Raw genomic sequence first — 26,530 nt, forward strand, 5'->3', positions numbered from 1 at the left:
AACTGTCGGCGTCGGTTGCATTGGACATTCTCTGGAGTTTCTCCGGCCGGCCCCCTTGTTATATCTATAATGTAAAAATACACATGTGATGGGAAGAGAAGTATGGATTTTTTGTTTTGACAGTACAGGGGAACTGTTTAAACTTGCTTCCCTCTTCGGTCAGAGCAGAGGTCAACAGTAACTCACTGAGCTTGGTTTAGTTCAGTGACATGCGCAAGCACACTTCTTTTTACACACGGTTTTTGAAACGTCCTGCAATGTAAGGACTGACCTAACTGCCTCCTATTGGGATTATAGGTTTTAGGTGTTTCCTGTACAGGTTGCGTTTCTTGCCTCTTTCAACTTCATTCATTTATAATTCGATTGACTTTAAATAGTCAGCCATAGGTCAATACTTGTGACTACAGATCTGCAGAGGAAATCCAATGTTCACGCTCCGCTGCCTCCATTACTGAGCTTTTGCATGCTGTTATGCGTGTGTGCTCACATTACATTGGACAGAGAAGTAGGAGGATCCTGCAGAGTGTATGTAGGCTGCACGATCACTCTCTGGGACTGTCCAGCCCTGTAGTACAGTGGATCGTGAGTACGCGATGTTCTTGTAATGTGTTTAATGTGGGCTGTTATTGTGACATCGGCAGGTTTGTGCATGTTGTTGTCGGAAGAGGAGCGTCACATCACTTTCGTATGTGGACTCAGCCGTGCACAAGTGAAAGAGTGCACCTCCACAATCATCTGCTTTCGTTACGTGTCGCTGACACGCTGCGCTGACTAGCCAGCGTCGCTTTCGATACAAAACAAGGAGGAAGACATGGAGGCGCACGAAGCCCAGCGGGACGGCGGCGCCACGGGGAGCTGCTTCGACAAGTCCTGCTCGGCTCTGACGCTGGACGACGTGTACGAGATCGCCAAGCTGATCGGCGCCGAGGTGGAGAGGCTCATCGACGGGTACGGGAAGGAGAGCGTCCTGGGGCTGGTGCCGAGGATCGTGACGGTGCTGGAGCTGCTGGAGAGCTTCGCGTCGAGGAACCTCGCTCACAAGCTGAGGGAAGAGGAGCTGCTGAAGACCTTCGAGGCCATCCAGCTCCAGCAGCAGCAGCAGCAGCAGCAGCACAGGAAACGTGGAGGCGGTAAAGACTGCGGCAGCGAGGAGGACAGACATGAGGCACGGGTGAGACACGGACATGTTAGCTGTGTGAATCCTCCCTGCAGTCTGTAAACACGATTCCAGCCCATACATAATAACAATAATACTTTTTATTTATACTTTTTGTACATAAAATGCAGCTCAAAGTGCTTTAAAATAAAATCAAAGACATGAAATGAGATGAGAACAGGTTATCAATAAAGCAAAGACTCAGGATAAAAGCAATAAACTAGCAAAAGATATAAAAATAAGTGAAAATAAAAACAATGGTGTTTAAAAAAGGGACACAATTAATTAAATGTAAGATGGTAGAAATATTTCTTGAGTTTGTTTCTTAAAACTATCAACAAAGGCCAGAGGAGAGAGGCCACTGCCTTCTGAATACAATAAAAACATGATAGAATTAGGCTGTTTCTATATGACAAGAGTTATATATTCATGCTTTATGTGTTACCACGATTGTGTGAACCTGGATATTATCTGGAGTCATCTGTTTCCCCAGACATTTACCCCAACCTGCTATTACCAGCTGGGTAATCATAAAGTTGCATCCTCAAATGTTACCTGCAATATTTGGTTTTGTGCAAATAAACCAAGGATATTGAGATCACTGTGATTAAATGGGAAACAGAAAAATGTAAATTCCACCAAGAAGCTAAAGCCAAGAAACCAGAAACTTTTATATATGTTCTTTTTAGAAAACAACTCAAAACTATTAATTATCTTTGTTCCACAGATCAACTAATCAATAAATCAAATGTTCGCTGCAGCTCTACATGGCAGTTTCGTGGTTGAAAAGTGAGGATATTTAACATTTGGATTTATCAGTGTAGTATAGGTTGTCAATGTTATAAGACTTCTACTGTTAAATCACTATATTTGTCTTTGGGAGGATTAAGTGCAGATAATAATATTTGCTATTGTTTTGGCGGAAGAATCTAGTTAATCTGAAGAGCTATAATGTATTCCACCCTAGGCCCTTCCCTACTGTTAATGGGTTAGTTTAGGCATGAAGACTACTGATTGGTTAGGGTTAGGGGAGATTAACAGGGCGAATCAATCAGAGATAAGCAGGGGCTATCGATCTTCTTCCTCACACAACAATAGAAACATAAAATAATGCTTTGGAGATGTTAGACATTTAGTTTGTTATGTATAAGTCATGTATTGAGTCAACTATCATAGAGGGCAAACCAGAAACATTGACATATTTACTGCAGGGGTTCGGGGTCTTGCCCGTGGACACTTCAGCATGGGAGAGATGAACCACCAACCTTCTGGTTCCTCCTGAGCCACAGCCGACCTTGACAATAAAGACTCAAAGCAACAACAGAGAGACACACAAAAACATGTTATTGGTAACAGTTATTATGGTGATCAGTAAAATATTTTTTTGTTCCACGTGAACAATGCTGTGATATAAGTGCAGACAGGCACTCCCATAGTATGCCATCACACTGTACTGTATGTGTTATGGATTATTAACTCACAAAGAGCTTCATTGTTGTGAAACAACAAATCTTTCAAAGGGCTTTATAAAAGCAACACAGTTATTTCTGGAATTACATTGATTAACTCAACTAGCTAAACTAATAATGCTAAAATATTTGTTCTATAGTGTTTAAGCTACATCGTTTCCAGTTCTAGATTTAATTATAAAAAGTCAGATTTTTGCTACTTATCCTTCAGTATGTCGAGCACTTCACACTTTAGTGTCATTACACTGTAGACATTTTGTTATAAGCATGGTTGAGAAAGTAAAAGACAAGGTGCGGTTGTTATTCAGATGTCCACACAACATTTGTGATGACTCAACTGTAAAGGGACACACCCTGTTGGTAATGACCCGTTTTGATCCATGATGGTTTCATGGATGCTCAAGAGGCTTTTACAGCTCACCTAGAATTCTGATCTTATTTATTTATAAGTTTTATATCCTGTCTCTGAGGTTGAGGTTTTAAAGTCTGTCTCGTCCTCTTCAGCAGGAGCAGCAGCAGAAGGAGCAGCAGCAGTGGAGCAGGAGGTGTGAGGAGCTGCAGGTCCAGGTGCAGCAGCTCCAGGAGGACAGGGAGGAGCTGCATAGCAGGCTGAAGGGCAGCTATGCACAAGAAGGTATGTCCATGTCCAGGATCAAATAAGTAAAGTCAAATGTTAAGCATGTTGCTGGTTTTGAAACTCACATGACTTTTCAAGTTCAAGAAATGAACTTGCACTTTTTAAAACCCTGTGGGAATCATGAAAGGAGTGGACGAAAGGGGAAATGTTAGGGGCTCCCCTATTTTCAGGAGTGCTCTCACTTATAACATAAGTGAGAGCCGTAACATAAAATTAATAAATGTGGCTATCATAGTCTTATGGGCAGACATATAGATTTTCTAAATAGATTAAGGAATTTTGCCCTCCTGGTCCCTAGAAAACCCCTGGCCCCTATCCAAGCCAAATCACCCTAAAGGTCATTTGATTATATGGTTTTCATCTCAACCAATTAAAATACAGATTCAAAGTGGTGGTTAAACAGTCATGTACAGGGACACTGATAGTAGTCAAACTGGTTGCTGCACTTTCAGTTGTGCGGTACATTTTTTTAAGATTAAGCAGCAGATGTTCTTAGAGAGGACTCAGACAAGAGGCTGTGCTTACTCTGCAAACGCAAAGAGGACGCTAGATAAAGTGGACTGACGTATTTCAGCATGTAGAAGCCTCATAACAGTAATGTGAGCCAGATGAAGGGGGGGGGGGGATCACTTTTGGGGCTCTTGTTTTCTTGTGCTGACAGGAAAAACATGCAACTGGAGTTATTTGACAGAAGGTCATGTGGCAGGTGAATTGGAAAAGGGCTCCAGTGCTTCAACTGGCTGAGTTCTCATGTGCTGCCTTTTTGTTTGTGTAGAAGAATTTAGTTTTGGGACTACGGAACATGACACATCTGTTTTTTTTTTTCATGTATGCAGATCATGAAAAACATCTTGGCATGTGTGGCATCAAGCTGTGGATAGCTTAGATTCTATTTGCCCAAGTTTTGAGAAATCCAAGATTTGTTACTCCTCACTAATACAACAGAGGAGAGTGGAATGTGTGGAATCTGTGGCATGTTTGCATGAAACAAAATACAAAAGAAAACATCTCAGTTTCTGTTGCTACTGTAGATAAGATTTTCACTGTGATGTGTTGAACCTTTTAAAGAAAAAACAGTTCCTACAACTATCCTAATTTTAACAACAAAAACTAAAATAACCGGCATGGGAATATTACATGCTCCTGAGTATACCATGTGTTTTAGCATTTGGGTGACCTGATCCTTTAAGTCAGTATCTTCTGTCACTTATCGAGTTGTTTTGAGGAAATTTGGTAACAACCTTTTATGTAAAGACTATTTGTTGATAGATGAAGCATGTTTATGTCGTATTTTTTATTATAAAAAACTCTCTCCACTGATATTTTCTCCGAAGCTACAGAGTTGCTATGATCTTACCTTTGGCTCGAGATGAAAATAACCTGCCAAGTGCTTTCATAACACATACGAGTCAAGGCACTTTTTTCTCTCCCATGATCAGACCGTGTGCAGCGGCAGGAGCGAGAGGTGATGCTGAAGCTGAAGCAGGTGGTGGACAAGCAGAGGGACGAGCTGAGGGCCAAGGTTCAGGAGATCACCACCATCTCCAAAGAGGTGGAGGCGGTAAGGAGACACAGACGCTTGTGTGTGTGATGCTTCCTCTGCCTTTGCACGTGGACACATTCTCATAACTAGAATGCCACTCAGTAGAGCGCATATCTCCACCAAGGCCCAACCACAATCCTCACAGCTGAGGCTGCATTATGTTGCTCAGTGACAGGATGCTGGTAGTTTCAGATTTCTTGACCTATTTGTCACAATACAGTAACTGAAAAAAGACTACAACCTTATTAACCTTACTGCATGAGTGTGCCTTTGCATGTCTGTGCATGTGTTTTGGACTAATACATGCATCTTAATCTTAAACCACATTTAAATGCACCTGTTCCAGATTTGAATTTGGATCCACAAGAAATTGCAAAACACTCATCGATATCACACCATGAGTAGGGGAGAGCGGGGTAATGTGGGACATCTTTTACATTAGCTCCCCTCTAGGCGAACTAAAATGATATATCAGTCAAATTTACACATTTCCCATAAATTCAGGATGTTTTCTATCAATGGAAATGATCAGAATGTCTTCAGGACAAAGGGCAGTGAAAATATGATTGTTTTAAAAAAAGTGGTCTTGTGTCTTACTTTACCCCAGCTACGGGGTAAAGTGGTCCACTTACTTTTTCCACTTTCAAACTACCATAACAACACATGTTGTAATAGTTAAAATCCCGACAGCTAGATTGACAACCACTAATATCGGACTAGTAACAGAATCATGGGGATTGGTCAATTAAGCACATTTATGAATATTATGATTCATGTGATCTCTTGCACACCCTAGCTTACCTGCACATTGTTTCTCTGTCCAATTGGCAGGGACAGGGATATTGTATTTCTCTGTGTATTCAAATGCCAGTTCATGGCACCCAACTGGAGCAAGGCCATGGAACTGGTCAGCTAGTTGTTTCAAGTGTTTGGCTCCTCCTCCATCTCATCTGTGAACATTCTCTTTACCTCAGCTACTGCACCCCAGGCTACTTATTTTACTTTCCCTTTCTCATTTTTTCTTTATTAATCTTTTGAGGGTTGTCTTATCAATATTTCTATCCCTTCCAGCTTTTCTTAAGGATTTCTTTCCTTGCATGACCTCAGCGGCTGCACTCTACATCTCTGCGAGGGGTGTTTGGCCCCAGGTTGTCATCCTGGTGTAGTTTCTTAGCATGATGGCTTTTCTACAATGTTTATGACATAAAAAATAAAACATATATAATGTTATATAACACTAAAATATGTTTAAGACTAAACTTGACTTGTGCTTCAGGGTGCCACCGTTTTAGAAAAAACAACATCTCTTAGCAATTCAGGCTAATCTTCAGCTAGCATCAATCACATGTACTATATAAGTTTTTCTACCTGATTCAATTTCTGACACAACAGTTGATTAAGTTCAAAGCAAGAAAATGTACCTTTACATGCAAAAAACACATTTTTGTTAAAAAAAAAAAAAAACTTTCCACAGCACCAGCATCAACTTCTCCTTCATGGCAAGGGGGGAATGGGAGGGGCTTGAAAACATAATGGTCAAATGACCACAAATGTGTTCCGTTGCCTAGATACAGGGGGTATCTCACATTACCCGATGTCCCACATTACCCCGCTCTCCCCTTTATCTGATTTTTCATCAACGAGAAAGTCACAACAAACCCTATCCAGCAATGTTTAAGAAAGTTAAAGTATTTCCTGGATCCGCCCTCTGATCCAGATCTCTCCGGACCTGGAACATATCCTTGAATCAAGTTTTGTGGTAATCCGTTTTGTAGTCTTAGTCCTATGAAAAGACAACCTCCGTGGTGCTAGTAAAAAGGCAAAATCTTCACACCAAGCATCTTGTCATTTACTTGATGAAACAGTTGGTTAGCACTAGGTTTTAGACTTGAGAGAGAGACAGTGAGATATAGAGCTGCTGCACCTTTCACACGTAGACACACAAACAACGTGATGTGTATGATTGTGGCTTCAAAGGTTTATTTCTCCTTAAAGGCTTTTTTACTTTCCAAACAGATAAAATTACCTCTTTTATATCTCTTATCATGCTATGATTATACATTTTGTATTATTTGAAGATATATAGACTTCTTCACATGCACACTTTACTGCATCACATGTGATGTCAAAGAGAAGTTCCATCTTGTAAACCACTGCTGTAAACAACCAGAAAGTTAACAGTCAGGTAGAGAGTGCAGGGATTATCCACATAGTTACTGGTTAAGCTGCACTTTAGGGTTAGGGTTAGGGTTAGGGTCTGAGCGGAGTTTGCTCCCCTACACGGCTGCATAGTGTGTGTGTGTGTGTGTCTGTGTGTGCACGTACGTGTGTGTGTGTGTGTGTGTGTGTGTGCTCTGGTATGAGTGTTTGCACGTGTCTTTATTTGTGTCAAGGCATGTATACCACATGATTTAAATAGCAGCCATAACTGGGTGTGTTTTAAACCTATTTAAAATTGGTCTACATGCTGGGACTTCCTTTATTTAACCAGATAAATCCACTTGATAATAAGAATATTTATTTAAGGGTTCCCAGGTCAAAATAAAAACACCAGATAGACCGAAAATTTAAGACAAATTCAAAATGAAACAAAATTTAATATGTATCTGTGTATATCTGTGTGTGTGTGTGTAGCTCCAGGAGCAGCTGGACCGCTTCATGAAGATGAACGCAGAGCTGCGACACAAACAGGAAGTGCTGCAGGCTCAGCTGAAGAGCACCGTGGAGAGGAAGGCCGACATGGAGGCCGATCTGAAAGAGAAGAGCAATGAGATAGAAAACCTCCAAGCACAGCTGGACAGAACCAACAGCAACAGCCCTGTAGGTTTCTGTCATTTAAACTGCCAACACTGTAATTTACAACACTGTTCTTGTGTGGGTTTGCTTCTCAAATTCAAAGACATTATTAACAGGGTCAATGTAGATTATTTAAAGACCTGTTCGTATTAGGAATATAGGATATAATAAAGGACACGGTTAATTGAAGAGTTGAAATATATTATGTTATAGCTTCTCAGGATTCATACTACAAAGAGCTAAATGTGTCAAATCTAATATTGACATGTGTCAACGTAACATTTTCTTTCAATCAATCACAACAAAAGTATTTCTGCTTGGTTCTCCCCCCAACAAACTCAAGATTCAACATGGTTCCTCCAGTTTATAAAGACAACCTGACTCTTTGTTTGCTCCTCAGTCCAGTCCAAGTCAAACAGCTCATGAGTCAAAGAAAAAGACGACCGGTGATCAGAAAGATCCCGATCGGCCGTGCTTCACCAAGAAGGAGGTGCGTGACATCATTTTCGAGAGGAACGAGCTCAAAACCAACCTGTTCCTGGTGCAGGAGGAGCTCAACTACTATCAGAGGTAGGTCCGCCTGTCGCAGTGTGTGTGGACCAAATAGTGTTTCTTATGATTTGACATGTGATTGCTGTCTCTGCAGGGAGATCCTGAATGAGGAGAGGTGTCCGGGATTCCTCTTAGAAGCTGTCCGCTCAGCCATCAAAAAAAGGAGAAAGCTCATCAAGGCCAAGATGCTCGGAATTTCTGCGAACGAGTGCAGCAGCAGGTCTCAACACACAATAATGGGTCAGTCTAGGTGTTCAGAAGAGAAGAGTACGGTTTGTTCACGGTTGTTATTTTCTCTCTCCAGTGATGAGGAGGAGAGGAGATCTCTCTTTGGACAGACAGAAGTAGACGGTCCACAAGTGGACACGGACACTGACAGACCAGCTGAGTCACGCATACGAAATCTGTGAGTACAACTTGGACCTGCAGGGCACAAAAATACAAATATGTGATGATGCATCAAGTCATGCTTTTCATCTCAATCGAGAAAGTGTTATTCTCATTTGGACACAAAGGTATTGGTGATCTCGGTCAAACTTTGCTGTATGTGCTTACAATTTGTTCGTCAGTATTTACACAATGTCGCTGAATGAGTTCCAAAACAAGTGTTTGAGCAGAGAGAGAGAGAGTAGGTTCTCAAACTCAGCCTGAAGGACTTTCCCATGTTGCAAAATGCGTCCAGCTGTAAACAGAGTCACAGAGCCTGTAATCTGTCCCTTTTACCTGCTCGCGGAACATTGTATCCTGTGCACCTGGCTGCTGTCAGTCCCCTTTGTTTCACAATGTCTTGATTTGATTCGAATTTATATAATCTTGATATTTATCTGCTTCCCGGCATCAATTATTTGCAACATAAACAACATTTGGCACAGGGGTGGGAGGGGACATGGACATGGAGAGATAATTTGAATTCTGTAATTCAGCAACTCAACTAAGTAGATTTGATGTGTTAACACGTGTTCATGTTTCTTGGATTAGATTTAGTGTGTCTTTTTAGAAATGTTCAATTGTTTGGACTGAGGACATTAGACAGTTTGAGCTGATGAAGAACAGGACCTGGGTTGTAGCTAAGATTGATTCGTGATCCCACAGTATCTATGAATAAGTCATCTGAAATAGAGTTATCACTTTATTACCAAAACTCTGAGACACAAGTACAGATTAGATATTATAGATGATGATTAGTTAAACTCTTAACAACTGAATCACTCTTCAGCTTGAGTTAAAGGTGAATCAGAAATAAAACAGACATCATCTGTGAATCAAAGCGTTGCATTTATCGCTGTCTGCTGTCACATTGCAGGGATCCTCATCAGTCCTGCTCTATATTTAGCTGTAATCCCCGTCTACAGATCTGACCTCAGGCCTGTTTTTTCTACTCTGCAGCTTTGGCTTTCTGACGCGGTCGGGCAACGGCCGTAGCCCCACCCACATGAGCAACTCCGCCTCTGGCTGGGAGATCATCGGAGACTCAGAGGCCGCTGATGATGAGACGGCGCAGCGACCGAAGTCCTGAGCCCGGTACTGAACCTGAGATCCTACGAGTCCTGACACCGTTTTCTCCTTTCGGTCGCATCATCTTCTATTGGTCTTTGCTCAGTAGAGAGGTCAGGAGGTTGTTGAGTAGCAATGTATGTAACACAAAAAGCACTATGTGAGCATGAAGACTGAATGTTTTAATGAAACCCTTCAGATATATTTTTAATAATTTACCCTTGACCTCTGATTTTCACAGAGGTCATAAATATGAGTCACACTGTTTGACTTCAGTATAAAACGCTCAGTGTACCACAGTATTAAGGGAAACCTTGTAACTCACCACAGCTTCCTTTTATATGGATAAGTATTAATACAAATAATAGTATTTTTCTTCTTTGTCTTATTGTCAGAGATTTTTTAATTAACACAAATAAATATTGTTTCGGGTTCAACAAAAAACCAAAGACACAAGATTATAAAAATATATATTGTGAAATTAAACTATCCCCAATATTTAATCTGGAAACCCGTATTTTAAGTTCACCTCTAATCCACAAGAGGGCATTGTTTCATTTGATAACTAATAATAATATTTACTCATGTATTTTTCATGACTTGAAGCACTTTGTAGTTGCAGTACTTGACTCTTCAAGCAGTGGGTGCATTTTGAATAAGCCTTAATATGTTATAGTATATTTTCTTAATTTTCAGTCATCAGCTCCTTTTTGGCTCCAAAGCATCCTGCTTGTGTGTATGTGATGCTGTTGCCATAAGTGTGCGTCTACGCACACGTGTGTAGGCTGGGGTACCAGCCTCTGTTGACCGGTTACTGTTTAAGGAAGTTGTGCACTTCCTTTGGGAAATGAGAGGGGACTTGGGAATTTTCTTTCTCTCCAACATTAACTGACAAAGCAACATAACATATCTGAACACTCTAATCTGACACCTGTGTTAATGTCTGAATAGACAGAACACCGGTAACAGACCAGTGGTGATGTGTTTATACATAGATAATGTATGACCTGCAAATCACACCATGTTTTTATTCATTTCTGTTTGCAATCTATTTTTGTAAGCATCTTTATAATGAAATTATATGCTGATCAAAAATATTTAAGATATAAATTGCCACTTTATTGAAAATGTGACAAAAACAATTGAAATGTGGATTTTCTGTGATGTTGAAATCTCAAACTTAAATAAAATCCATTTAACACACTGGTATTGAAAAGAAAAATAGTGTCATTCCATTTTTTCCTCAAGATTCTTTGAAAATCAGACGCAGTATCAGATTCAGAAATGGTTCTGTGCAGCACATGTTATACAATTTTTTCAATACACATTTTTACCTCCACCAAGGTGGTTAGGTTTTTGGTCTGAGCTTGTATGTTTTTTAGTTAGCAGGATTATGAATAAACCACTCAACCGATAAACATAAAATGCATTGGTGAGGTGAGGCTTGACCCGGGAAGGAATCCTTCGAATCATGGACTGGATTTGAATCAAGGGGATGGAAACAGATATACTTTCTTTAACATCGAGAGACAGGGCGTTTTTCAACATATTCCTTGAGTTCTCATGCGACTGTTAGTACTTGACAGAGGTATGAACTCTATTGAGTGTCATTCTAGTTTGATCATGTGACCATCTTTGTACTTTCATGACTTTTAAGGAGCACAGAGACTTTCTTCATCATCTCCAAGAAGACTGTAAACATCAGATTCTGGGGAAAAATCAAGGGTGTGTGTGTGTGTGTCTGTGTAGGACGTGTTTTGTTCGTTAGTGTTCAACCATCTTTAAAAAGCTCTGAGTCTGGCTGAATAGAAGGAAGTGGCTCTGACTTCCCCAGGAAATGGGAAGAGGAAACCTGGGGGCTTCGACCTCTCTGGCTGCACTGGAGCCGCAAGACGACTCACAGGCGAGAAAGAGAGGGAGCGAGGGAAGGAGGGAAGGGTGTGGGGGGACAGAGAGATACAGCTGCCTCTTATTGTGCCCTGACTGGAAGGAGAACAAACTGAGAGGAAAGACAGAAATTCGGAACAGACTGGACTTTCAGACGAGGAAGATATTCGGCTCCAGGTTCTGGTTGCGGTCTGGCGTGGAGATGAAGTTTGTCCTCTCAGCTCTGAGTGTTCTGCTCTGCTGCTGGTCGTCATCCTCACACACACTGGACCCTACTGGGAAGAACGTCTGCCACAGTCTCAGGTGCAGTCAAACTTCACCCTCACTCACACCTGTAGACTCTAGACTACTTTTTGGTTTAGTGTTGACAGCAGGAACCTGTCGCTTACAGAAGCTTGTGACCAAAATAGGTTGACATCCCTAGAAACGGGAATATAAGTGCTGTTCCTGTCACACACTTTACTGCCGTCAACGTTTTTCTCACTAAAGGATGTGTTTGACTTTGACCTGTGTTTTATTACAGGGTTTTCTTTGGCCTATTGTGATGGAAATCTGGAAATACAAGAGGCTGTAAACCCCAGATTTGTCTTTGTGTATTTAATAGGGGCTTTCTGCAGAAAGGATCCACACAGGGAGTTAAGGGTCTCAGAGTGAAGATGAAGGACAGTCAAATGCAAGGATCTTATATAGGAGGACTAAAGGCCATCTCTCAGAACCAGTTCAGACTGGTTCTGTAGGCGCAGGTTGAGAGAGGAATCTAAACACCGAAAACAAATCTAAATATGTTTTTTTGGGAGATGAGTAGACATACATTCAGTTCTTTGGAGAGTAAATAAGAGATAAAAAGGGTTTGACAGTTTTCAGGTCCTACACAGTTCAGACCCTAAAACAGTTCAGGTGATAAAGTATTTGGAAAGGTTGTATATGTACGTAGATATAGGTCATAAAACGTACTTTTCAACTACAACATAGGTTTAAACCATACTTAGTTAATTTTTCCAATACAGTATCATATTTGTCAGACTGATTCAGTTATTTCCTATATTTCAAGAGACCCCTCCTCCCTTGTCTGTTGCACTGGATGGCGTCAAGAAGGAAGCGAGTGCACTATACGTGAGTTTTAACTGTTCTGATGGAAAGCAGTCTGGAGAAATAATAATTTCACTGCCTCTATTTTGGCTTTATTTTACTTGCTCTATAAATAAATGTGTGTGTGTGTGTGTGTGTGTATAGCTGTGTGTGAGGGTGAGCAGGCCTGTCTAAAGGATGAGATCTGTGTGTATCCTGGAGTGTGTCGCTGCCCACCTGGCTACTACGGAGCTCACTGCAAAACACGTGAGTTACATTAAACAGCAGATGTTAGCATGATGTTCCGCATCATTTGAATAATGCATGTGTTTAAAACGTTTTTTTATTAAACTGCACAATAGGTTTAAGTTTAATTGTGTAAAAAAGACATTGCTGTTGATGGTCCAGTGGTTATATACTAATATTGTTAGTTTCTTATAGGTTTCTTATAGGTACTTATAGATTGAAATTACATAAACAACAAATGAAAAATTACTCAATTACAAGTAGAAGTAAATTGAAAATCCTTCCCTTTGAAAAGTACAAAGCTATTATCAGCTTGATGTACTTAAAGTTTCAAAGGTAAATGTATGTAATGAAAATAAAAATATTATTATAACACCTGTACCATTCATCATTAAAGGAGAAACCAATCGTGAGGTTGAGGGAAAATGTCTCCTTATGCACTGTAAATGTTGTAATTTAAATGTACTTAGTTAGATCCTCCCACTTCATACAGTGGTTACACAGTTTTAGTGTATTTATAGTTCAAGCATATATTCACAGTATTAGTGTGTATGTACATTTCTAGTGAGTATGTACAGTATGAGAGTGTATTAACAGTAATTATTAGTATTTTATTATTAATTGTTTGCTGCTTTTGTTTTTGTTTGTTTGTTATCAGGCTGTCCTCCTGATTTCTGGGCGTCAGACTGTCGCCAGGTCTGTCGGTGCCACCCACACGGCCGATGTAACCCTGTCACAGGTGAGTGCACCTGCAACCCCAATCGCTGGGGTCCGCTCTGCCAGTACCCCTGCAAGTGCACCCGCCATGGCCACTGCCACCCCAGCTACGGGAACTGCACCTGCGACCAGGGCTGGTGGACGCCGACCTGCTCCAAACCGTGCCAGTGCGTCAGCAACGGCTCAGTGGGCCCCGGGTGCGACCAGCTCACAGGTCGCTGCGAGTGCCTGAGAGGTCACTGGGGGCTTAAATGCCCCGTCACCTGCAACTGCTACCTGTCGCTGTGTAATAAGAGGACTGGTGTGTGTGAGTGTGAGGCAGGCTGGTGGGGACCCAGCTGTGACCGGCGATGTAACTGTGACCTCACACACAGCAGCTGTGACCCTGGTAACGGGCAGTGCCTGTGCCAACCGGGGTACCAGGGTGGCTACTGTAACCAGCCCTGTGAATCTGGAAAGTATGGCAGTGGGTGTAAAATGAGGTAGGTGTAAAAGTTAGATTATGTGTGTTTCTATTATCTTGAGCTTGCGGGACATACTGATAGACTCGGTCTGGTCTGTCCTCAGCTGTGGTTACTGTAAAGACAACCAGCCCTGCTCTGCCACTGACGGGGCCTGCGCCGCCTGTGAGCCCGGCTGGAACGGTACACAGTGCGACCGCCCGTGCCCGTCTGCTTTTTACGGGGACGGCTGCCAGGAGAAGTGTCCACATTGCAGGAACGACGAGCCATGTGACCCAAAGACAGGGGAATGTTGGACGTGTGACCCCGGATGGACAGGACCAAGGTGTGCACATACAGTGCCTTGCATAAGTATTCACCCCCCTTGGACTTTTTCCCATTATGTACTGTTACTAACTGGAATTCAAATAGACTTAAATTAACTTTTTCCCGTTTGCTCAACAAAACATGCATAGTACTTTGGAGGTGCAAAATAAATTTGATTGTGACACAAACAATAATGAGAACAAGAAAGTTGACATCTGTTGGGTGCTTAAGTATTCACCCCCCTGTGTCAATACTTGGTAGAACCCCCTTTCGCTGCAATTACAGCTGCAAGTCTTTTGGGGTATGTCTCTACCAGCTTTGCACATCTAGAGATGGAAAGGTTTGTCCATTCTTCTTAGCAAAAAAGATGAAGCTCAGTCAGATTGGATGGAGACCGTCTGTGAACCGCAATCTTCAAGTCTTGCCATAGATTCTCTATTGGATTGAGGTCTGGGCTTTGACTGGGCCATTTTAAGACATTAACATTCTTTAATCCAAACCATTCCTTTGTAGCTCTGGCTGTATGTTTAGGGTCATTGTCCAGCTGGAAGATGAACCTCCGCCCCAGTCTCAAGTCTTTTGCAAACTGCACCAGATTTTCTTCAAGGATTTCCCTGTATTTGGCTCCATCCATCTTTCCCTCTATTCTGACCAGTTTCCCTGTACCTGCTGAAGAGAAGCATCCCCACAGCATGATGCTACCACCACCATGTTTCACTGTTGGGATGGTGTGCTCAGGGTGATGGGCAGTGTTGGGTTTTCGCCACACATAGCGTTTTGCATTGAGGCCAAAAAGTTCAATTTTGGTCTCATCTGACCAGAGCACCTTCTTCCACATGTTTGCTGTGTCTCCCATGGAGACTGGCAAACTCCAAACGGGATTTTTTATGGATCCCTTTCAACAATGGCTTTCTTCTTGCCACCCTTCCATAAAGGCCAGATTTGTGGAGTAGACGACTAATAGTTTTCCTGTGGACAGATTCTCCCACCTCAGCTGTGGATCTCTGCAACTCCTCCAGAGTAACCATGGGCTTCCTGGTTGCTTCTCTGAATAATTTTCTCCTTTTCCGACTCTTCAGTTTGGGTGGACGGCCTCCTCTTGGTAGGTTTGCGGTTGTGCCATATTCTTTCCATTTTCTTATGATGGATTTTATGGTGCTCAGAGAGATGTTCAAAGCTCTGGATATTTTTTTATAACCTAACCCTGCTTCATATTTCTCCACAACTTTATCTCTGACCTGTTTGGTGAGCTCCTTAGTCTTCATGATGCTGTTTGTTCAGAAATGATCTCTAACAAACTCTGAGTCCTTCACAGAACAGGTATATTTATACTGAGATTAAATTGCAGACATGTGGACCCTATTTACTAAGTATGTGACTTGCAAATGTGACTTGTGAAGGCAATTGGTCGCACCAGATTGTTTTTAGGGGTTTCACAGTAAAGGGGGTGAATACATATGCACTCAACACTTTTCAGATTTTTATTTGTAAATAATTGTGAAATCCAAGTAATATTTCCCCCCACTTCCAAATGATGCACTATTTTGTGTTGGTCCATTACATAAACTCACGATGAAATAAACTTTAATCTGTGGTTATACCATGACAAAATGTAGAAAAGTCCAAAGGGGGTGAATACTTATGCAAGGCACTGTAGGTTTAAAGCATATCTGAGCATGTGTGACCAGACTGTGTGTAAGTTACACTGCAGGTTATATAGTGGATTGTTACATGTTTCAGACCAACAAATCACAGATACTGGTAAAGTTCCAGTATTTTTCAACTTATTTCCTTGAAACCTTTGGAATAATTCCCCAAATACAAACTACTTGGCTATTTCCAAGAAAGGCTAATGTGATTTGGTACTAATTATTAATGAAAGTTTTTGAAGTTATAGTTATTGTGTAGTTACGGTTAAAACAAACCAACCTCTAGCTCCTCATAACTGGCTTTCTATTTATTGATCACATGTGATTAATGGATTTGATTATCTCCCTGTGGAAGTTTTAATTTGATAATGTCAATGCGAATAACTTCCTGTGAGGTGGATTGTGAAGAGAAGAAACTTTTCCATCTTATATATTTATTGTACTTTTGTTTATGAAAAAAACAAGGCCACGACTCTTGTTTGATTTTGTATGTATTATTTATGTCTTTGCATGCATCTTCACATTTCAAACGCAGCCAGTAGAAAGTGTGTGTCCTCAACGTGTGGAACAATATCTACCAAAGGTGAGTCAGTTGATTGTAAGTGTCTTCGGTGACTGTTCTCTGTTGCCCAGGTGTGAGGAGGCCTGCCCCGACAGGATGTTTGGAGAATCCTGCCGCTTCCCGTGCAGCCCTTGCTTCCATGGTAACTGCAGTCACGTGACAGGAAGATGTGTCTGTCAGCCAGGCTTTCAGGGAGAGAGGTGAGAGTTACAGAAGTGTTTGTGTTCGTTTGGGACAGGGCTAGGGTGTCACTTCCAACATGCCCAAACACACAGAGCGACACACACACACACACACACACACCCAGTTAGCTGACTTTAAGTTTTGTTCCTCCAACAGCTCAGATATTTAGGTTAGTTACATAACATAAATAAAGTAGTCATGAAATGTAACTGTAGTGGGGAGGAAAAGCACCAGGCAAACTAGTCCTATGAACGACCAAAAGCTAAGCTATCTTGCCAGCAGGATAATCCACTTTAAAGCACAACGTGAAGATTTTTCTACACATACAGATGTTACAAAAAATAAGGTTTCAAACTTTAATTTATCTCTCAACTCCAGATTTCTGTAGTCGCCCTTGTTAGTTGGTCTAGTCTAGACAGGTTAACCCTCAGTGAGACATACTTGATTTAACCCATTAACCACTATAATTCCATTTGTATGGCAGCTTAATGCAGGGTACTGTCTCATGGTATTACAGTTAGAAGCATAAACTCAAACCCAGAGGAGAGACTGTAAACAAATGTGAAATACTTTTCTCAAACCTGAACGAGGGGAATTTTCAAACCAACCAGTGGTATAATCTAAGTAACTTAAACATAGTAGTTGGCAGTAATGTTATTGTTAGGAGTATACCATTTGAGGTTACTAGGTTAAAACACACAGAACCTTCTGCAATGGTTCCTTTAATTTTTCTCTCTATGAGGTCACAGTGTTTAAGAGTCATCACAGTATTTTAAGCGAGTTGCGTTTGCAGGGTTTTTGCTTTGATTGCTGTGGTGATTACATGTAATGATGTGATTCTCTGTTGATTCCAGCTGTAACAGCAGCTGCTCTGCTGTGCAGTTCGGCCTCAACTGCTCCTCTGTGTGTGACTGTGGTGAGGAGGTCCACTGCCACCCAGTCAGTGGAGTCTGCCCCAACAGTATGTCCATCCATCCATCCATCCATCCATCCATCCATCCATCCATCCATCCATTTGAACATATTAGATTAGATTCAACTTTATTGACATTGCACAGTACAAGTACTTATACAACGAAATGCAGTTTAGCATCTAGCCAGAACTGCAAAAAAAAGGCAAGTATTGTGCGTATTTAAAGTGGCATGTAAATAAATAAGATATGTACAGTAAGAAATATATATGGAATAGTACAGTATTAACAGGTATTGTATGATATAAGAACTATGAGCAGTAATAAATATATATGGAATAGTACAGTATTAACAGGTATTGTTTAATATAAGAACTATGAGCAAGATAAATATATACAAATATATAAATATGAATATTCTATAGGCGGGATAATACAGTAGTAAAAAAAGTAACAGTGTAGTGCAAATGTTCAAATGTTCAAATGTTCAAATGTTCAAATGTTCAGTGGTTGGAGGAGGGTGTGTGGCAGTCCAAGCCAGGGTGGAGGGGGGAATTATAGTCACTGGAGAAGGTGTGACTATAATGGATGTCTATCCATCCATCCATTTTAAAATATGTCTATCCGTCCATCCATGTGTCATATATTGTGTGTGTGTGTGTGTGTATGTGTGCGTCAGGTGGCAGGAGTGCTGTACTTGCAGGAGTGTTGGTCCCTTTGCTGCTGCTGCTGTTAGCTGTGCTCTGCTGCTGTTTGTGTTGTGGAGGAGGCCCTGTTGACAGCAAAGACAGGTCTGTACCTCACTCACTTTTAAAATAATTCCATCACAGATTTCTATACACAATCCTCCGCTCCAGGCTCTGCTGATTCTACTTGAGTAGCACATACAAATAACCAAGGATGCAGGTTTACTATACAGGTGTTCAGCGACAGCAGATTAGTAAGCTTTGTATTTTGTGTAACATATGTGTAATATGTGTAAAAACGCATTGTTACTGTATTATTACAATCAACACAAATGTTGCTGTTGCACTGTGCTGTAGTGTGAGACTCTCACTTTATAAACCTTTCTCTTAGGGCGGCTGTGGCTGACGGAGGTTTGTCTGTTCGGATGAAATATCACGTCTACAGCGTCCTGGCAAACATGAGTGCTGCTCTGCCATGTATCTCTAACTGGTCCTCAGGTCTGCCTCGTGTCACCGGTAAGTAATACACCTTCATTCAAAGCTGTACATACACAGAATCCCTAACCCCATAGCACAGGACAGGCCATGTTACAAATCACCATTAACCTCTTATTATCATGAAGAGTGTGCATTGTCAGTGAAGGCTAACACAAAGAGGTGAGACACATAGTACTTAGATAAGCCCTGTCTGGATTTGACTACATTACCTGCTATATAATTTAATCTATTTTCATGCCACACACACAGTATCTCACCATGACCCAGAGCTGACCTTCAACCACAGCTTCATTGAGCCTCCGTCCTCTGGCTGGGTGACTGATGGGTCGTCCTTCGACAGTGATGAGGAGGAGGGTGAAGCTCTCTACTGCGTCCCTCCAAGAGAAGGTAGGAGGAGGGATACTTTTCACTAAACTTTATATTGCCTTCTTTTGTGGCGAAAAGGACTGACATCTAATATACTTCCCATCGTTCTGGATGTCACTTTGACAGACATCCCAGCCTTGGCAGGCGGCGAGTTCCAGGAGATGAGCTCAAAGTGTAACATGTTCCTGGACCCATCAGGCTTCAGCAGCGAGGACATCACCTCACCCTTCAACATCCCTCGCACCTCCAGCATCGCCAAGTACAAGCGGCCGTCTGTCTCTTTCGCAGAGGGCACTCGCTTCAGCCCCAAAGAGCGCCGAGGATCCGCTCAGGACCCTGGCGCTCTCCTTCGCAACAAACCCAAATCCACCTGGGGAGTTTTGATGCTCTCTGCCCTTCAAAGCCAGGGAGGTGCTGCTAGACCTGGGGACGAGGATGCAGCAGGGGGCGAGGAAAAGGAAGAGGAGGAACTGGATGAGCAGGCTACAGACAACCAGGAGTCTGGCTGTGAGGCAGGGAACCAGGAAGTAGACAGAACCTCATCCCGAGCCACCTCACAGGTCCCAAGCTCAGGGGGAAGAAGACGGACTATGTCCAACCCAGCTGCACATAAGGGGAACCTGCCGCAAACATCCGGCTGTGATGCTCCGGCCGGGGTTTTAAATAAAGTCACCACAGTGTACGTGACAGTGGGTAAAGCAGGGCGACCCGTCTCCGATACGAGCTCTGATGGCCCTGTTCAGGCCATGCTGCGAAGACTTGGCAGCCTTCAGAGACAAAAAGAGCAGGAGTCTGGCAAGTCCAAATCGAAGGGAGGTGAGGGGATCACCAAACCACCCAGACGGAAGCTTGGAGTTCGGGCGAGTGTGTGGGAGGAGGGAGGGCCGTCGGGAGGGGAGGTCGCCATTTGTAAACCTATCAGGCGAAAGCATGCTTCCCACAACTCCTCTGACACAGTGGCCCTTAGTGAAGTTTCACAATCAGAAAATGGCACCCCCAAACGACCGTTGTCCATTTTGAAGAGCGTGCCAGAGCTGGCTGCATCTGACCCAGGTCTGAGGGCTGTGGATGAGGATTCCAGTTCAGGAAAGACTGAGAGCAACTACTTTACTGTGGGACCGGCAGGAGACACTGCGAGTCTCACAGTGGTCATCACCAACGAAGGAGCGGTGGGCAGTGTGACTGATGAACCCTGCTATGAAAATGTCATGATCAACAACTTGTGACCTCTGACGAACCACGTCATCAGCAGGTATGATTCCAACAGATGCATATTTATTTTTACTACTGTAGATATCGGCTAGCAGACCATGGATTTTTGAATTATGGTGTAATCCTGTTTAGCGGTTATCTAAAAGTGCAGCTTACATCAGGATATTCATGCATAGACAATATAGAATGAACATTAACAAATATATAGTTAGGGTAGAACACAAATACTAAAGAGTATCAGGTGTGGTATTTGGATCATTTCAAGATAACCACTTGTTGCATTTATCACCTCTATTTTAATATGGATATTTTTTGCTTTTGTTTGCACCAGTGTTTTGTTAAGTGTATACAAACAAGTACTGTAAAACATTTAACCTAGAAAGTAGAGAATGTCAAACACCTACTCTCTGGATTGTAACAGAATGATGAGAACAAATGGGTTTTATTTATAGAGAGTTTTTCATATCAAAAGTCATATTAACATGCTTCAATAGACAACAGTTTTTCTATCACACATGGCTAACAATTAAAGGGTAATGTAGGATCCAGTGTGTTGCCCGATGACATTCAAGCATGCAGATCGGAGGAGCCAGGGATGAAACCATTAACCTTCTGGTTAGTAGCAGTGTTGTGCATGAAAGAACAGATGCGAACACAGGCAGACAAATTTGTAAGCTATAAAAAACAATACAAATATATAATAAAAAATATCAAAAGAGTCCTGTAGTGATAGCATATCATGCCATGTCGACAGAAATAAACATTAATGATGTCCACAATCGGGGTGATTCTTACCTCTATATTGTTCTTTCTTCTCCTCCACTACTTTGCGGTGCTTTCTGAATTGTGCACCTGATAATTTAATCTTTTTTTGATTAATCTTTGACTCTAACCGCAGTCTATCACCGCAGCGTGTATGTCAGGGACACACCTGAGGCGGAAGCGCAAATTCTGTGCGAGCCGCCGCCTGACTGTTCACACAGCGAGCCATCCAGGAGGATGTTTTAGATTCCGACAGTAAAGGCAAGAGGTAGTGATGGATAAGAGCTGAACTATGAACTAGTTCAGAATTTAAATGGTGAACTATGAACGTGAACTATTCATGTTTATTTGTATGAACTGAACTTTGAACTAGTTCATGAGTGGTGTGAACTTGCACAACACTGGTTAGTAGATGACCTGCTTTACCTACTGAGCCCCAGCCATCTCAAACAAATGATCCAAAAATAAGCTGTGGAGAATTCTATGCTGTTAAATGGAAGTGAGCACAATGAATGAGATTTGCTGATGTTTTATTGAAACACAAATAAGAACAAACTTGACTCCGTACACAGAATGTGCAGTAGACAAAAAACAGTTACATTTACCTGCTTCATTCTGTCAATACATTATAGTGTTCAATTTTGCTCTGTTGCACTAATCAGTAATGTGATAAAACTGGAATTGTAAAACTGTTTTAGTGTCCTCGAGCATGAGCCCAGCTGTCAATGAACTCTGACCTCTGATGTGATGTCACATTTCTGCTGTGTGAAAACATAATCACTTTTCTTCTTCTCAAATTATATGACCCCTCCTGCCCCGCCCCTTATTGTTTTATTATATTTCACCACTGTATATATGTTTACAATTAATAACCAAAGAATGAAATAATGAATCTCTTTCTGTAGATACATGATTTAGAAAACATCTTTGTGATTCTTTGTGAGCTTTTGAATGGAGGCAGTGTTACGATCTCCTCAATTGTTACCACACTGGAGACTTAAATGAAAAGCTGTAAATGTATAAAACATTAAACCTTTAACTGTTACATATAAACATAGTTTTTTTTATATCAGAGCGGTTGTGTTGATGAAGTAGGTGAACTGATGACCTGCAGCGTACAGAAAACCCACCGCCTGACCTTTGGCCACAACAAGGAGCATATGGACTTTCAAAGATCAATATTTTCTAAAGTTAATGAGCAGCTGGTTATTTGTAACACTGAACACACTGACACAGACATCACAGTGAACACCGCTCATCTGGATCCTGCTGTACACAAATGTATCAATATTATAGACATTTGAAACAGCTACTTCTCTGATCTACTGGTTTTTGAGCAGCCGAGCCAGTACTGGGCGATGGATCTGGGATACGGAGGAACAGCGGGGTCAACTCTCTTGGTGCTGAGGTCCACTCTGTAGTATTTATCTATAGAAAGCACACAAAACAAGACAATCATTCATTCTGTCTGGAGCTATAACTGGTTTCAAGAGTCAAACCAGTGTAGAGTGATTTCAAGCATCTGTTTATTTTTTTTGGTGGACTAATACACAACATGTGAAACCTGTTATAATTACTTTGGTGTGGTGAGACAGAGCCGGGGAAAGTTTCTGGATGAACTTTTTATTAAATTTACTGAGTTCCTGTCTTGTCTGTCAGCTGTCGCCTGTGGTTCTAATTGAACAAAACTTAAATAATGTTCTTGAGGTTACATGGGAACCTTATATTGATTCGATCACCTTGCACTTTGAACATACACAGAGATAACACAGTGGTTACTTTTTGGCAATATTAACCATACGTACTATGTCCATTAATTCACCTTTTACCTACTATTTTTGGTTAAAGCTACAGAACTTTGTGCACGGGGCCTCAGAAAGAGGCGTTTTAGTTTTGTTGGTATGGAGGGAGGGTGATGTTATGACAACATAAACATTTTGCTTTGGTAACTTTCCCTGCAAGGTTTCCATGCACCTCTGACCAAATTAATACCCTCATTCAACAAATAAAGTAAGATTACGATTTGATTTGATTACAGATCCCATGAGGCTTTAATTGCACGCCAGTGGCAAATACTCATGGGACATGTTGTGGACAGCTTATCATATCCTGTTTGTATAAACAAAAGTCATTTATTAAACAATTAGAATGGCACTCAGACACTCTGCCAAGGCCCAACGGTCCCCTTATGGAACCCCATGCAAAAACTCAAATATCAGCCCATTAAACATGCATGATATTTTTAATCAAGATCCAGTAATTATTCTCAGACAAATCAACAAAAGGTTGAAAATGCCCTACAGTATATCGCACAGTTGGAGAAAGTGCAACAGAAATTCTTGAAACTGCCCCAACATTTTATGGGTTCCTCTCTGACCCGTACCCCATTCTTCCACTGGGTCTCGTGTTAATCGTTGCAGTAGTTTTGCGTAATCTTGATCAAAACAAACAAACTAACAATAGGACAGAGGTGAAAACAATCTTCTTGGCAGAAGGTAAAAATAGTAAAGTTGCTCATATGTGTCGTTTAATTGGTACTCTCAGTTGTTATAGCATTGATAAATTTAATATCTGGGTTTTGGACACTAAATAGTTTGTTGAACTGTTCTGTCTGATTATTCCTAAACGTAATTTCTCTGTTAATGGTCATTTCCTCTGCGGACTTACCTCCTTTAAAGAAGAAGACGCTCTGAATGGGAATTGTCCTCGCTCTCTCCAAGTGCCCCCTCTCACTTCTCGAGTCGGAATTTCGTCTGTTGTTCTGCTGGTATCGGTCCCCCTCCTGTTCCCACCCTCTGTCCCTGCCTCGTCCAAGCCGCTCCTCCATTTCCATCCTTCTCTCTGCCAACTTCAGACCCATTTCCATCCCCTTGGCAGCAGAGTCCTGACCCATGTTCATGCCCTGCTCAGCCATGGAGCCCCAGCCGGTTGAACGGCTTTGCCTCCCGCGACCCCACTGTCGTCTGTTCTGCTGATCCCACTGTTGTCTGTACTGCTGATCCCACTGTTGTCTGTTCTGCTGATCCCACTGTTGTCTGTACTGCTGATCCCACTGTTGTCTGTACTGCTGATCCCACTGCCGGTCCTGGCCATAGCGGTCGCGGCGTGACGACGTCAAGGGAGTCACATAGATCCTTCCTGCCATGGCGGCATCCACCGGAGACTTGAGGCCCTTCCAGTCTTTGTCAATAAAGTGGTGATTGCTATGATGCTGAGGCACTACAGAAGGTTGGAAGAACATAAAGCTGTGAACATGACACGTGCCTCACATCCAGACACACACAAGTGATTCACAACATCACAACTCACAGTCAGAGAAGAGGTCGCTGAAGAAACTTTCATAGACGTCGGAGTAAATGTCAGTGTAGCGTCTGAACACCGTGGACGGAGAGCTCTCAGACATGGTGATACACTCCCCGTGAGACGGCTGGTGCAAGAACTCATACATGTAGTACTGATCCGCTGGAGAAACCAACAAGAGACCATATGTACATCTTTGAGCCCTTTTTACATGTATGTTATGTTTGATTTTCAACAGTATCATGTGTTCATCCACCAAATTGTGGAATATGCGGCCGTACCTTTGAAAAAATAGACTCTCTCTCGTCCGTGATGACCAGAGGCAGGGAGGGAAAACGCTGCGTCCACGTGATCGGGAATTTTGTCAAAGCCCACGCTGATATCTCGAGGATAGTCTTCTTCCAGTACGCCACTGTCAAACCTCCAGTACTTGTTACCCTGTTTAGGGTTTTCATGTATTAAAACATAAATATTTGGTAGTCTGATACACTGATGGAAAGTGAAAAGATAATTTTCTGCGTCCCCACCTTGAAGAAGTAGGTCTTCCCTTGACAGTTGATGCGGGTGAAAGCAGCATCGATTGGCCCGTCGATGCCCCACACGTCCCTAATGAGCTTTGGATAACCAGGCACAACCGACTGCTGGTTCAGTTCAAAAAAGTAGTCCCCTAGAAAACACACATGGTTAAGAATCCTACATTAAAAGGCAGGTTTGCTCTTCAAATATCAGATTACTGCATTTGAGTATGAGAGGGTTATATTGCCAGTCACTCACCTCTGAAGGCAAAGATGGAGCCATTTTTAAGCTGCATGAAAGAGTCAAAAGGCCTCCCACTGCAGACCTCAGCATCTGGGTCGGGGGCTGCAGTGGTGCGCGTAGTGACGGGTACAGTGGTCATCTGAGTTGTTGTATCAATGTTAGGGGGTTCCGTTGTTAAGGAGACCTTCTGTTTAGGGAGGACAGTGTTTGAGGCGGGTGTCTGCTGTCTGACAGGGACTCTCTGAAACATGGTGTCCATCAGTCGTGGTGGTTTGGTCATGTCTAGTGTGGATTCTGGAGACAGCTGTGGTCTGAAGTCAGAGATGGGCGGACGCGTGGGCTTCAGCTGATGACCAGCTGTGGTAAAAGACTGTGTTGAGCGTCCGGGGGAAGAAGTAGTGCCTTCCAAGACCTCATCTTCATCAGCATCCTCCGGAGACGAAAACGTGTCTCCACGAGCTGAAGGGAGAGGGAAAATGACATCACTGACCATCGTTTGTTGCAAAGTTTTGACCAATGACTGTATTTTTTTTGTAGTACTGTAATGTAATGCATTTTGAACCAACAAAGCCAAGAGGTTTCTTACTCATCATCCCACAGGTCACCTCGAAGTCAGAGCAGCAGCTCCTGTAATACTTGCACATCGAGTCACACTGACACTTCCGCTCAGAGTCGAAACCATTCTCACAGCGATCCATACACGACTCTGAAGACAAGATGAAAGTAGAAGAAAACTGTTTCCTACTTGCTGTGTGTTTATACTGCATCTTCCGTACTGTTCTTCTGAGGTAATGAACTTCATTCTTTGGCTAATAAAGGTCATAGGAATGTTGCTCTTAATTAAAAAAAGTGTTTGCAACTGGAAGTACTTTGTTAAGTATAAATCAGATCAAAAATGTTGTACTTACCTTCAGCAGCAAAGGGGTGAGCGAGCAGAACGAGCAGGACGACCTGCAGCCTCATGTTGCCTCTGCTGTGTGTGAGGACAGAATGAGAACGTAACGATGGACTGTGTGCTCCCAATCATTGGAAACATGTGTCAGTCACCCCGCATCCTTGTTTACTAACCTCATTGGCAAACCTCTTTTTCCACTGAGTAAACAGGCGCAGAAAAAAAGAGCTCAGCAGGAAACAAAGGTTTGAGCCACATGATCGTCTGTTGAACTTTGAACGCTCAACTTTTGAATTCATACTGGGGAATCACTGCATTTTCATCTTAAGATCAACTAGGTGAATGTTTTCGTATATCAAATATTACAAATACTTGCTTCACACAAATTAATAAAACTTATTCAAATAAAATTAATTTT

General features: G+C 42.1%; 3 protein-coding genes across 4 annotated transcripts; 2 read left to right on the top strand and 1 right to left on the bottom strand.

Moving 5' to 3' along the window:
- Positions 1-501: 501 nt before the first annotated feature.
- rilp (Rab interacting lysosomal protein) lies at positions 502-10,869 on the top strand. Of its 2 annotated transcripts, none has more exons than XM_062386101.1 (8): positions 502-1,165; positions 3,130-3,259; positions 4,702-4,823; positions 7,440-7,625; positions 8,002-8,171; positions 8,248-8,373; positions 8,458-8,559; positions 9,540-10,869. In XM_062386101.1, the coding sequence occupies exons 1-8, from the start codon at positions 812-814 to the stop codon at positions 9,667-9,669; spliced, it is 1,320 nt and encodes a 439-aa protein (XP_062242085.1). In that variant the 5' UTR covers positions 502-811; the 3' UTR covers positions 9,670-10,869. The 2 variants fall into 2 exon arrangements, with proteins under 2 accessions (XP_062242085.1, XP_062242084.1); XM_062386100.1 differs by having other exon boundaries at positions 505-1,171.
- Positions 10,870-11,603: 734 nt separating this feature from the next.
- Positions 11,604-22,274, top strand: scarf1 (scavenger receptor class F, member 1). Its single transcript, XM_062386165.1, has 11 exons — positions 11,604-11,837; positions 12,586-12,647; positions 12,768-12,869; positions 13,507-14,047; positions 14,133-14,351; positions 16,615-16,743; positions 17,581-17,687; positions 18,317-18,428; positions 18,715-18,839; positions 19,071-19,208; positions 19,314-22,274. Exons 1-11 carry the CDS (start codon positions 11,737-11,739, stop codon positions 20,411-20,413), a joined length of 2,736 nt encoding a protein of 911 aa, XP_062242149.1. The 5' UTR covers positions 11,604-11,736; the 3' UTR covers positions 20,414-22,274.
- On the bottom strand, positions 21,675-26,253 carry vtna (vitronectin a). The gene is made up of 8 exons (XM_062386166.1): positions 26,129-26,253; positions 25,807-25,926; positions 25,236-25,679; positions 24,989-25,128; positions 24,743-24,899; positions 24,471-24,623; positions 23,829-24,380; positions 21,675-22,589 (listed from the first exon to the last, which is right to left on the bottom strand). Exons 1-8 carry the CDS (start codon positions 26,181-26,183, stop codon positions 22,471-22,473), a joined length of 1,740 nt encoding a protein of 579 aa, XP_062242150.1. The 5' UTR covers positions 26,184-26,253; the 3' UTR covers positions 21,675-22,470.
- Between the last annotated feature and the right edge of the window lie 277 nt (positions 26,254-26,530).

Source organism: Platichthys flesus, chromosome 4, assembly GCF_949316205.1.
Source record: "Platichthys flesus chromosome 4, fPlaFle2.1, whole genome shotgun sequence".
Taxonomy (NCBI): Eukaryota; Metazoa; Chordata; class Actinopteri; order Pleuronectiformes; family Pleuronectidae; genus Platichthys; species Platichthys flesus.

What these genes read in the sequence shown, in the direction of transcription:
- rilp (XM_062386100.1), top strand. Translation starts at nt 812, where the DNA reads ATGGAGGCGCACGAAGCCCAGCGGGACGGCGGCGCCACGGGGAGCTGC. An exon ending in GAACCAACAGCAACAGCCCT is followed by an intron (nt 7,626 to 8,001) that starts GTAGGTTTCTGT and finishes TTTGCTCCTCAG; the next exon opens with TCCAGTCCAAGTCAAACAGC. An exon ending in GCGAACGAGTGCAGCAGCAG is followed by an intron (nt 8,374 to 8,457) that starts GTCTCAACACAC and finishes TTCTCTCTCCAG; the next exon opens with TGATGAGGAGGAGAGGAGAT.
- scarf1 (XM_062386165.1), top strand. Translation starts at nt 11,737, where the DNA reads ATGAAGTTTGTCCTCTCAGCTCTGAGTGTTCTGCTCTGCTGCTGGTCG. An exon ending in AACGTCTGCCACAGTCTCAG is followed by an intron (nt 11,838 to 12,585) that starts GTGCAGTCAAAC and finishes CTATATTTCAAG; the next exon opens with AGACCCCTCCTCCCTTGTCT. An exon ending in CCCGGATGGACAGGACCAAG is followed by an intron (nt 14,352 to 16,614) that starts GTGTGCACATAC and finishes TCTGTTGCCCAG; the next exon opens with GTGTGAGGAGGCCTGCCCCG.
- vtna (XM_062386166.1), bottom strand. Translation starts at nt 26,183, where the DNA reads ATGAGGCTGCAGGTCGTCCTGCTCGTTCTGCTCGCTCACCCCTTTGCT. An exon ending in TCACCCCTTTGCTGCTGAAG is followed by an intron (nt 25,927 to 26,128) that starts GTAAGTACAACA and finishes TCTTGTCTTCAG; the next exon opens with AGTCGTGTATGGATCGCTGT. An exon ending in CTCCATCTTTGCCTTCAGAG is followed by an intron (nt 25,129 to 25,235) that starts GTGAGTGACTGG and finishes TGTGTTTTCTAG; the next exon opens with GGGACTACTTTTTTGAACTG.